General features: G+C 45.0%; 1 protein-coding gene across 1 annotated transcript; it reads right to left on the reverse strand.

The window, feature by feature from the left end:
* Positions 1-9,587: 9,587 nt before the first annotated feature.
* Positions 9,588-10,589, reverse strand: LOC141050020 (olfactory receptor 1f45-like). The gene has a single exon (XM_073546856.1). It carries the CDS (start codon positions 10,581-10,583, stop codon positions 9,588-9,590), a length of 996 nt encoding a protein of 331 aa, XP_073402957.1. The 5' UTR covers positions 10,584-10,589.
* Positions 10,590-12,680: the final 2,091 nt, after the last annotated feature.

The raw sequence follows: 12,680 nt of genomic DNA on the forward strand, positions 1-12,680 counted from the left end.
TCAGTGAGTTGGCCATCACCACTTCCTCAGGAAGAGAATTCCAGAGCCTCACTGCTCTTACCGTGAAGAACCCTCTTCTATGTTGGTGCAGAAATAGTCTTTCCTCCAAACAAAGAGAATGCCCCCTTGTTCTGGTCACAGTCCTTGGTACAAACAGTTCATTGGAGAGATCTCTGTATTGCCCTCTGATATACTTATACATATATATTAGGTCTCCCCTAAGTCTTCTCTTTTCTTGAGTAAATAGACCTAATTTTGATAACCTTTCTGGGTATTGTAGTGAACCAACTCCATTTATCATTTTAGTAGCCCGCCTTTGAACCCTTTCAAGTTTAGTAATGTCTTTCTTGAGCACCGGCGTCCAAAATTGCACACAATACTCCAAGTGTGGTTTGACGAGTGATTCAGTATTACCAGTCATGTGAGCAGTCCTCGAGAAATCAGTCCACAACATGGTCATGAAACCCCTGTCTCCAACGCCACTTCGGCTATGTGCACCACGAACACCTCTTCAATTGCGCCCACTACGGCTCGTAGGAGAACCTGCACCACTGCTGTGTGCTGGGAATGCCTCTAACAAACGGTTTACCAGAGTTACTGGGAGAACATCGATATGGGAGGAAAAGTAGTTTGTAACCATAGTTGACAAGTGCTGTCTCCTGTGACTTTCAATTGATGCAGTATTACCAGTCGTGTGAGCGGGACTTGAAAAATCAGTCCACAACATGGTCATGAAACCCCTGTCTCCAACGCCACTTCTGATGTGTGCACCACCAACACCTCTTCCAAGTTGCCCCCGGCCACTACGGCTCGTGTGACAACCATCACCGCTGCTGTGTGCTGGGAATGCCTCAACCAACCGGTTTACCAGAGTTGCTTGTTTGTTAGCCAATATTAGGTCAAGGTTCTCCTGTGGCATGATGTTCTGTAATTTGCCTTTATAGTGTGGATCGAGGATGCTGGCCAACCAGTAGTCATCATCCTTCATAATTTTGGCAATGGGGGGGGTCCCGGTGTCAATGATGCACTGCCAGTGGTGGAGCACTTTCTGCCAAATCCACATCCCTCCAGTCACGCACAAACCCTGTACCTGACCTTGGCTAGCCAACATTTTCTCTTGCCCCCTGAGAAGCATCCTCCTCCCCAAAATAATCTTCACCCTCATCCTTCTCCTGCTCCTCTTCCTCTTCTTCCTCCACCTCGTCCAGGACAGTTCCCTGAGCAGACAATGCCTGACAGTCATCAAGGCTTCCCTCCTCCCCCTCCTCCACTGCAGACATCTAATCCTAATTTGCATCAAAGTTTGCATGAGCAGACGAATAAGTGGGATGCTCATGCTTATGATGGCGTTGTCTGCGCTTACCAGCCAGGTGCATTCCTTAAAACACTGAAGGACGTTACAGAGGTCTTTCAGCTTTGACCACTGCACACCCGACAACTCGATGTCTGCTCTCAAACTGCCTGCCCGTGTATCCTCCGACAAATGCATTACAGCCTGCCTCTGTTTGCACAGCCTCTCAACCATGTGCCTGTTGGAGTTGCAGGGAGGTGGAGCGATCGCTGCAGCCTCTGCATACGACTGGAGTCTAAGGGCGAGCGACAGATGTGCGAGCAGAGTCTTCGCACCTTATGGAGCAGGGCTGGTAACTCCGGATAATTATTTAAGAAGCACTGCACCACCAGGTTCAAGATGTGAGCCAGGCAAGGTATTTGTCTGAGATTTGCAAGGGCTATGGCCGCCACAAAATTACAGTCGTTATCACTGACTACCTTGCCTGGCTCAAGATGTAGACTGCCCAGCCTTGACTCAGTTTCTCGCCGCAAGTAGTCAGCCAGTACCTCCGCGGTGTGTCTGTTGTCGCCCAAAGACATCATCTTTAAAACAGCCTGCTGCAAGCTTACCACTAGCTATTCGACAGTGGAACAACTCGTGTGCAACACTGGCAGCTGGAGATGGAGTGCTCATGTGACTGCGATCTGTCGACGAGCTTTTGCTTCTGGAGGAGGAGGAGGGTCAAACGCCTACAGCCAACTGTTGCCTATACCATGGGTTAGGCAGCACTGTCCCACCGCCGCTGTCCTCTGTGGTCCCTGCATCCACCACATTCACCCAGTGCGCAATGATGGTCATGTAACGGCCCTAGCCATGCCTACTTGCCCATGCATCTGTTGTGAGGTACACCTTTCCACTTACTGATTGTTTGAGTGCATGGACAATGCAGTCTTTCACATGCAGGTTGAGGGCAGGGATGGCTTTTCTAGAAAACAAGTGCTGACTGGGTAGGTCATAGCGCGGGACAGCGCAGGCCATGAGCGCTCGGAACGCTGCGCTTTCAACCAAACGGAAGGGCATAATCTCTAATGAGATCAGTTTGGCAATGTAGGCATTCAAAGCCAGTGTGTCATGATTAGTGTTGAGCATTCTCATACTGCAATATCGGGTATCAGCCGATATTCGCTGTATCAGAGTTCCGATACTGAGTTCCGATATTCGATATTCTAAGGCTAAGTGCACACGTACCGGAACTCTCGCGGAAATTACCGCGAGAATTCCGGAATTCCATTCCACGGGAAAATCGCATTTTAAATTCCCGTGATTTTCCCACGGAAAAACTAGCATTTTGCAAGCGTATTTAGCTTGCAAAATGCTAGCGTTTTCCAAGCGATCTGGAGCATCGCTTGGAGAACTGATTGACAGGTTGGTCACACTCGTCAAACATAGTGTTTGACGAGTGTGACCAACTTTTTACTACTGAGGCCGCCTATGCAGCATCAGTAGTAAAAGATAGAATGTAAAAAAAAAATAAAAAAGTGTTATTCTTACCTTCCGACGTCCCACGCATCCGTTCCCAGCAATCCTTTGCGAAAATGCCCGCGATGACGTCCGTTCTCGCGGGATCGCGATGTCTCGCGGTCATTCGCGATGACGTCGCGCGAATGACCGCGAGACTTCGCGATCCTGCGAGAACGGACGCCATCGCGGGCATTTTCGCAAAGGATTACTGGGAACGGAAGCGTGGAGAGAGGCGGGAAGGCTGCGCGGGACGCCGGAAGGTAAGAATAACAATATTTTTTATTTTAAATTCTATTTTTTACAGGGATATGGTACCCAAAGCCCCGAGGACAGTCTCCCCTCCTCCGGACCGTGGGGACCATCCGCAATTGTTCTGCTTACTTTCTGCATGGTGTGCACAGCCACATGCGGGAAGTAAGCGGAACAATGCATTCCTATGGGTGCGGGATCGCCGCGATTCCGCAAATTAATGAGCATGCTGCGTTTTTTACCGCGAAGCGATTCCGCCGCGGTAAAAACCGCAGCATTAGCACAGCATTGCAGAATCCCATAGGAATGCATGGGATGCTTATTTTTTGCGTTTTCGCGGCAAAATCGCACGGTTAAAACCGCCGCGGAAACGCGAAAAAAACGCCACGTGTGAACTCAGCCTAAAAGTACCGGAATCGGAAGTTCCCATAATGCAATGAGCCAGTTTGATTTTATTCAGCAAATGAGGAATCCTAAGAAGTGTGGGCACATCCTGTGGGCACATGCATGTTAGGCATGTTAACTAATGGCATGGCTGTGATTGGCTGCTGAAATGATGTCATGATGCACTATAAAAGCCGCCGCCGCCATTTCTGGTTCACTCTGCTGTGAATTCAGTTAGGGACAGGCTGCTGTTCAAGACTGTGAGGGACAGTTAGAGATAGCGATTATCAAAAAAATATTGTGCTTTACCCAGGCTACATAAACCACCACTGTAGCTTTCTTTTGCCTTGCAGCAGTGTTCACAGCTGTCTGCTAGGGCTGTGTGAGAGCAGCTCACGCTGTAGTGTGTCCTGCAGCCACGTCTGGTTGTAGGCCGCCACTACCAACAGATGCAACACCACCACCACCACCATCGGGACCAGCTGGCAACCCCCGCCCACTTCCATGGCGTCTTCCACCATACTTCCTCATTTTTGTGAAAATGTACCCAAAATACCATCAGCTATATGGTACTGTAAAACAAGGTAGAAGGTGTATCTACTATTGGTGAGAATTTGAATCTCACTATAGATTTGAGGACGCAGAACTATTCTCTCAGGCCCAGGAGAGATTACACCTCAATGTAACAGGCTGAAATTGGATGGTGTATGACAAGGTGGAGGGTGTCTATAGGATTGGTGAGAATTTGAATCTCACTAGAGATTTGAGGACGCTGAACTATTGTCTCAGGCCCAGGAGAGATTACACCTTAATGTAACAGGCTGAAATTGGATGGTGAATGACAAGGTGGAGGGTGTCTATAGGATTGGTGAGAATTTGAATCTCACTAGAGATTTGAGGACGCTGAACTATTCTCTCAGGCCCAGGAGAGATTACACCTCAATGTAACAGGCTGAAATTGGATGGTGTATGACAAGGTGGAGGGTGTCTATAGGATTGGTGAGAATTTGAATCTCACTATAGATTTGAGGACGCTGAACTATTGTCTCAGGCCCAGGAGAGATTAAACCTTAATGTAACAGGCTGAAATTGGATGGTGAATGACAAGGTGGAGGGTGTCTATAGGATTGGTGAGAATTTGAATCTCACTAGAGATTTGAGGATGCTGAACTATTGTCTCAGGCCCAGTAGAGATTACACCTCAATGTAACAGGCTGAAATTGGATGGTGTATGAAAAGGTGGAGGGTGTCTATAGGATTGGTGAGATTTTGGATCTCCCTAGAGATTTTAGGAGGCTGACAATGATGCTCTCAGTCCAAGTATGGCAGCAGGCAGCCTAATAAGCAGGACTGCTGCACACACAAAAGAGTGGAAAAATGAACGTTTGGTAACTGTGCAGAAAAGAGGAAGAAATGCATTTTTGCTTTTAAAAAAGCAGTTTGCACAGCAGTGTACAAACAGCAATGCAGCTATCAGGGAGCCTTATAAGGCAGCCTAATAACCAACAGAGCTAATGCACAAAAATATATCCTCCCCTGTCACTGCACACAAAGTGTTGTGTTGTAAGTGGAAATCGCTAACAGCAGAAGCAGTTTTTTTGGTTCTTCTTCCCTGCCTAACGCTCTCCCTTATTCTGAATCAGCAGCTGCAACCTCTCCCTAATGCTAAGATCGGCAGAAGTAAGATGACGGTCGGCGTGCACTCCCTTTTATAGCCCCTGTGACGCCACACAAAGCCAGCCATTCACTTGCATGCCCTTCTCCAAGATGGTGGTGACCGATGCCTATGTCATCGCGTTGCCCACAGTGTGCGTTCTCCATCATTGGCTGAAAAAGGGCGCTGGAAGCATCTTTTGAAACGTGACTTTGGCACCATGGTCGCCGACCTCACTCTATGGTCGAGTTTCGTTTCATGAAACCCGACGTCAGCGAAAGTCGCCGACTTTTGAATATGACTGACCCGTTTCGCTCAACTCTAGCTGTGAGTAGTGATAAACGAGGACCATAATAATCGTAATCGCTATACTCGTAATGAGTACTTTCTAAAAATCGCGTATTCGTTCCGAATAGCGAGTAAAAGGCTGAAGTGGATGGAAAAGTGATGGAGCAGAATGGGAAGAGCCTGGAGAATATGCCTGCCTGCATTTCTGACTCACATATGGTCTCTGGGAATAAGTTTGTCGCAGTATTACTCCACTTTTACAGATACACAAGAGCAACTACCAAACCTAACCTAAACTGCAGTTAACACACCATAAAGGTTAAAAAACAGTTTTTCCTGCATAATTACTTGTATACAAGGCTAAATAAACCAGAGAAAGAAAAAATATCCCTGTTAGCATTTGTTCACACGTACTGTTGTGTTTTTTCGCCTTTTACAATTCGGAGGGCCCTGACTTACACATTTTGTAGGTCTCTCTGTCATACATCATGTTTAATTAGCTATTCCACAGCACTTTACAACGCCAGCTACAACGTACCAGTAGGTATGTTGATCTTTGACCGGAGAGGTCTCAGGTGGCCCTGTGAAGTACATTTTGGAGGGACGGCAGTTACTTATACATTTGGGCGGTCCCTCCCTCATTGACACTCAGATAGTGGAATACATATTCCATAGCAGTTTACAATATGCCCATTGTATCGTTGGGCTTCACCCTCCTCCTCCCCCCCTTCTTTCACACCCATGTGATTCTTTGGCCCTAAATTCAAATGTTCAGAGGGCCTGCAGTAGGCAGAAAACATGAGTTTAGTGAGAGCCCTCATGTGGCCATGTAACATACGTTTGGAATGTGCCCTCCTTTAGAAATTTTGGAGGGCCCTCTTGTGTACATTTGATAGTGCCCAAACTTATTCACATTGTCCAACCCTCACTCTATTATTTAACTCATTTAATGGCAGAGACTACATGGAAAAAAGGCAAGAAACATGGAGTATTAGCAGGTAGCAGTGAGTGCGGCCTGTGATCCTCAGGTTTGGGTGAACTCTGAACCAAGAAAAATAAATCTGCACTAGGCAACTGGATGATGAGCTCAATTATATCTCTTGGCAAGTCAATGGACAAAGGATATATGGTGCCCCCCCCTCCAAGGATGGGTTGGAGCATTGACAATATTCCCCAGATTATATTGGAAGAGAAGATTTCTTGATACTGAACTTCTTCGTCAAGTGCAGAGTGTGCATCTTATTTCCAAAAATTACTCCTGGGGCTGTGTCATAGATGCAGGAAGATACCATGACAAGGGACTCCCTTGACAAACATTAACTACACTGGACTACTGTAGTAGTTTTGGGCCTCAATTCAAGTTTTCAGAGGGCCATCACTCGGTCGTCAACAGTCAGTGTACATTTCTATTCTACATGTATCCCTTGTCTCAGTCACAATGTGGGACAACGTGTCACAAGGGCCTCCAATGATAAATATTATTTTGGCAGGACCACTCTACAGTCAAGATTTGTCCACTGCACAATGTGCATAAGGTTTGTAAAAAATAGCCCTATGGACTGAGTCATGGTTGACGAAGGAAGGAAACTTGTTTTTATGGGAAGGGGTTGATTTTAACAGCAGCAGCATGAATCAGCATTTTTGGTGAATGTAGGTTGCCTTGCTGTCATGTGGAGGGATTGCAAACTGTGGAGATATCCAGTCCTTGTTGAATTTAATCAGAGTAAGTCTGTCTGCATTTTTCGTGGAGAGACGTGTGCGCCTATCAGTGATGATTGACCCAGCTGAACCGAAATCATGCTCTGACATCACATTTGCAGCAGGGCAAGCCAGCACCTCCAAGGCTTATAAGGAGAGGTCGGGCCAAGTGTTCAGCTTCGACACCCAATAATTAATGGGAACTGAAGCATCAGAAAGGATGGTCACTTAAGTACCCCTTGACCATGTTCTGCAACTTCTCCCTCCTTGGCCTTGTTACAGGCACAGATAGCCCTTGCTGTTGTGCTGGTTTATTGAAAATTGCCTAATTTGTACACATTTTCCCCCACCTCTGTTAGACCTAGTGTTTGTGATTCTCCACATTGTCCCTTGGTGTTGAAAACAGCTGCGACCTCTGCCACCTGCATTGTCTGAGGGTGATGTTTTTAGCAACTGATCTACAATGACCCTCTTGAATGATTCCATTGTAAAACTCTTTGGTGACTCCAAAAGGAGAGAAGGAAATTTCTCCTTGTACCGTGGATCGAGAAAGGTGGCCAATCAGTATTGGTCGTTGGATAAAATGTGTATCACGCGAGGGTCTTGCCACAGACACTTACACATGAACTGTCACATGTGAACCAAGCTGCAAAAAGGCAAATGTACTGTGTCCCCAACAGTAGGAACAGTACCCATCCTCTCCTCTGGCTGACTCGTCTCCTCCTCCTCCTTCACTTCCTTCTCTCCAGCCCATCCAGGCTGCACAAACATTAAACTTGGGTTGTGTGTCCCCTCGGTAACATTAGGCATCCCCTCGGTAGCACAGAAAAACAAGTCCTCTCCCTGCTCATCCTCCTCATCATGTTGCCCCAGAATATTGGCTGGGCTGGGTAGTATCACCCATTGTGAAATATGGCTCCATACCAACATGCTGGGCACTCAAAGCTTCCTATTTGAGATTATGCAGTGATTGTTTCAAGAGACACAACAGTGGGATGGTAATGCTGATAATAGCTTGATCACCGCTCACGAGGTTGGTGCAGTACTCAAAGTTCTCAAGAACCTCACAAATGTCACTGATCCACACCCACTCAACAGTTATGTGTTATGTGAAATTTCAGAACAACTAGGTTCAGCTCGTGAGCCATGCATGGCACGAGTACCAGCTTCCCGATCTTTAAAGACACCACCAGGTTATGCCCATTATTGCAAACGACCAAACTGGGTTGGAAGTGCAGTGGGGAGAGTCACTAATTAGTCAGTTGTTTTAAAGCTTGCCACAGCTCTGTTGCAGTGTTTGGTTTATGACCTAAATAGATTAGCTTCAGCAGAGCATGTTGCCACTTTGACAATGCGCTGCTGCACAGGTCCCAGCCTGGCAGTGATGGGGAGGGTATTTCAGCAGTGGATGAGGAGCAGGAGGAGGGGAGAGAGGAAGTGGAATATGAAGAGGTGGAAACCCTGAGAGAAGTTGGGCCCGCTGTTCTTGGTGCTGGTAGGATGTGCAATGTTCCAGTTTGAGCTTTTGTACCACCCTCCACCAGGTTCACCCCATGTGTCATGACAGAAATGTATCACCCCTGTCCACAACAACTTGTCTAGGTGTCTGTTGTTAGGTGGACTTTCCCGGTTACAGTGTTGGTGAGAGCACCGTTCAGATTGTTTAACATGTGCTTGTGTAATGTAAGGACTTCACACAGGGAAAAATGGCCTGGTGGGTGCTTGGAAGCCGGTAATAGGAAATGTTTGGACTACTGCTTTGCATAGGGCACTTAACACCTTTTTAAGTGGACTCATGTGGACAGCAGAAGGCAGGCTGTGACCACAAAAACAACGGGAAAATAGACTGGTGCTTTAAAAAAAGGCAGCACTAAATGCTAATACTCTGTGTGCTGGAAAAGTATTTCTTTGCCTGTACCAAGGGAGGGGGTTTGAAGCAAAAATCAAAATGAATACTCAGACGAGTAATGGGAATAAAATTGAAGCAAAAAATGGCCACTTTGTACCTGAGGTCCTCTTTATGGCCAAAAGCAGATCAATCTTCATGAAGTTAGATGAAGAAAGCTCCGGCAAAAGGATTAAGAAATCAGAGTGACTTTGTAATGGACCCGTAGGCATTATTTTGTCACCTAGCAAAATTAAAAGAAGCTGATCATAGAATCATAGAATCGTAGAGTTGGAAGGGACCTCCTGGGCCATCTGGTCCAACCCCCTGCTCAAAGCAGGATTCGCTAAATCATCCCAGTTAGATGTCTGCCCAGCCTCTGTTTGAAGACTTCCATTGAAGGAGAACTCACCACTTCTCGTGGCAGCCTGTTCCACTCATTGATCACTCTAACTGTCAAAAAGTTTTTTCTAATATCTAATCTGTGTCTCCTCCCATTCAGCTTCATCCCATTGCTTCTAGTCTTTCCTTGTGCAAATGAGAATAAAGTTGATCCTTCTACAATGTGACAGCCCTTTAGATATTTGTAGACAGCTATTAAGTCTCCTCTCAGTCTTCTCAGTCTGATGAAGATGTTATTTTTTATCTGGTAAAGCAGAAAAACGTATCAGGCAACTTATGTGAAACATTTCAGGAAGGTTTTTCAATAGTTTTCGAAGAGCCTGCTTAATATCATTATTGCTCAGACTGTATATCATTGGATTGAGAAGTGGAGTAATTACGGTGTAGAACAGAGACAGGAATGTCTTTGCATTTTGCTTGCGTGGAAATACATAAGTGATGATAAGGGATCCATAAAATAAGGCCACCACAGCCAGGTGAGAGCTGCAGGTGGAGAAGGTCTTCTGCCGTCCAGTCACAGATGGGATCTTTAGTATGGCGACTATGATGTAAACATAGGAAACGATAATGACAATAAGAGGGCAAATTGCAAAAACGAAAACCAAGAAAAAAGTTTCCAGCTTCATCATAAAAGTATCTGAGCAGGAAAGCTCCAGTAATGGCTCCAAGTCACAGAAGAAATGGTCAATGATGTTTGGTCCACAGAAATCCAAGCCACTCATGGTAAGAAAGATCATCAGCAATGTAGCACAAATCACCAACCAGCACGAGAGAACGGCTCTGACACAAAACGTGAGGTCCATGACTGAGGTGTAATGTAGAGGGTGACAGATGGCCTGATACCGGTCATAAGACATCACGGTCAAGAGAAGACATTCCAGTACCTCAGAAGCTGAGAAGAAGTAATATTGAGTCAAGCAGCCAATAAAAGACACAGAACTTTCTTCATATAACATAATGTCAAGTGTGTTGGGCGCGATGGTGGTGGTGAGAAGAATATCGGAGAAGGAGAGTTGTGTGAGGAAGAAGTACATGGGAGAGTGGAGCGATCGGCTGGAGGACACCACCAGAATGATCAGGATGTTTCCACATACAGTCACACAGTAGATGACCAGCAGGAGAAGAAAGAAGAGAAGATTGAAGCTCTTTAAATTCTGGAATCCCAAAAGCAGAATCTCGGTAACTTTACTTAAATTGTGATGTTGCATATTCAGAGGAGAGAATTTCATATATATTGTAAACTACAAGAAGAAAAATCTGTTAATTACAAGAAACAGCTTAACCTCATCTGATTCCCGACCTTCATACACGTTCACTGTCAAAGCTCTGATTATAATTTGAAAAGAATTATCTGAGAAGTAGAAATGGAGTTTAATTAAAGGAAACAGGAAGAAATTCTATTGAAAAGTTGTACAAATCCGCATCGTTAAGTGGTCGGAATAGATGTCTACATAATACAGCACTAATCAAAAGAATTTACGTAAAATAACAATGCTCTGAAAAGGAGTCTAATCAGCACAAAATGTGCAAACCAAGCGCAGGCACTCGGTGAACCATTGAGATGACCAAACAGTTAAGTGCACCCTCCCAACCTACTTGTTTTCCATCAATCTCTGCCCTTCTCTGTCTCCTGTACATCCAGAGCGGTCAATCAAGGAAGAAAGGGCAAGGTAAATGCACAACTGGTTGGTGGGAAGGTGCACCGATCTGTCTGTCCATGCTAAGGGTGCACCAGGAGCCTGGATTTGGTTTCAACAGTCAGTTTGTGCTGAGAGTCTCCATTTCATATTAAAAGAAAAATCGTATAAATGTTCTTAAAAATCTATATTTTTTTGATTCTGCCTGTAATTTATCATTTATTATAAAGCTTGTTTTACAAAAATAATTAAAATACTAATAATAAGAAAAATAATTAACACATTGTAATATAAAACATTGCTGCACTAAACTTCTGCAAATTCCACCACGTAATTTGATTTTTAATGGCACAAATATTTCTTGATTTGAATGAGCTGCTAAAATGTATGGAATCATTTCACACTAATGTTTCACTGCCTGTAAAAAAAACAACAAATTCAGCTTAGAATAAGGCACAGATGAGAAAATACCGGGAACCTTCAGTCCTGTGCGAGGTTCTTCTGGTTCATTAACTTTGAGATTTTTGCAGCTGCAGAAAACTTTCCAAGATCAGTTGATCATTCTTATTTCTTACATTTGTGAAGAATTCCAAGGATTTGTCCTTGTCCTAGGAAAAGGCACACTGTTATTACTTCTCATCCTTATATAGAGGAATCTCTACAATGAGATGTCATGGAGGACTCGTTCTGCTCCCGGTGGGACATTCCCTCCGAGGATGTTTTATGTCTTGTGTTATAGACGTGAAGATTACGTTTAACTCCCAATAATGATTTAGTTTTATGCTTTACCAACTACGGTATAACTTTGTATTCATTTTTATGATAATTTATGTAAAAAATAATATTTTTCCTAATTACAATTATGACAATATTGATGATGACCTTTTTAATAGAGTCTGTTTGATATAGACAAGTAGGGGTTAGCGTCCCAGCTATGATGATGATCTGTTTCATAAACTGACTGCAGTTATCCAAGAAGTGCAGAGTCAGCTTCTTTTATTGGAACGCCCATCATCATACATTTTGGAATAGCTCCATCTGGTATTGGAGCTCAGTCCTATACCTAAATAGGACTGATCAGCGGTGATCCACTGGAATAAACCACTAAGAAGCCTGGCGTTTTCCATACCACTCCATGACCACAGATCTTAATACGGAGTTGAGACATCTTTTCGGCTCTAAATGTGATGTCACGGGTGACTGGATACTCCGCCTCCAGCAGGGCGAATTTCTATGACACTCGTGACCCTGGATACACCGCCTCCAGCAGGGTGAATTTAAGCAATGTAACGTGCAGCCGGATACATCGCCTCCAGCAGGTGAATTTCAATAGTTACATGTGTATCTGGATACCCCACCTCCAGCAGGGCGAATTTCTATGACACTCGTGACCCTGGATACACCGCCTCCAGCAGGGCAAGTTTAAGCAATGTAACGTGCAGCCGAATACACCGCCTCCAGCAGGCGAATTTCAATAGTTACATGTGTATCTGGATACACCGCCTCCAGCAGGGCGAATTTCTATGACACTCATGACCTTGGATACACCGCCTCCAGCAGGGCAAGTTTAAGCAATGTAACGTGCAGCCGAATACACCGCCTCCAGCAGGCGAATTTCAATAGTTACATGTGTATCTGGATACACTGCCTCCAGCAGGGCGAATTTACAGAGATAAGGGAAACACCAGG

The sequence above is a fragment of the Dendrobates tinctorius genome, unplaced genomic scaffold, assembly GCF_039654945.1.
Source record: "Dendrobates tinctorius isolate UK_male_01 unplaced genomic scaffold, ASM3965494v1 ptg000151l, whole genome shotgun sequence".
NCBI lineage: Eukaryota > Metazoa > Chordata > Amphibia > Anura > Dendrobatidae > Dendrobates > Dendrobates tinctorius.

Bases quoted from the DNA above. Each gene is read 5' to 3' on its own strand.
- LOC141050020 (XM_073546856.1), bottom strand. From the start codon at position 10,583: ATGAAATTCTCTCCTCTGAATATGCAACATCACAATTTAAGTAAAGTT.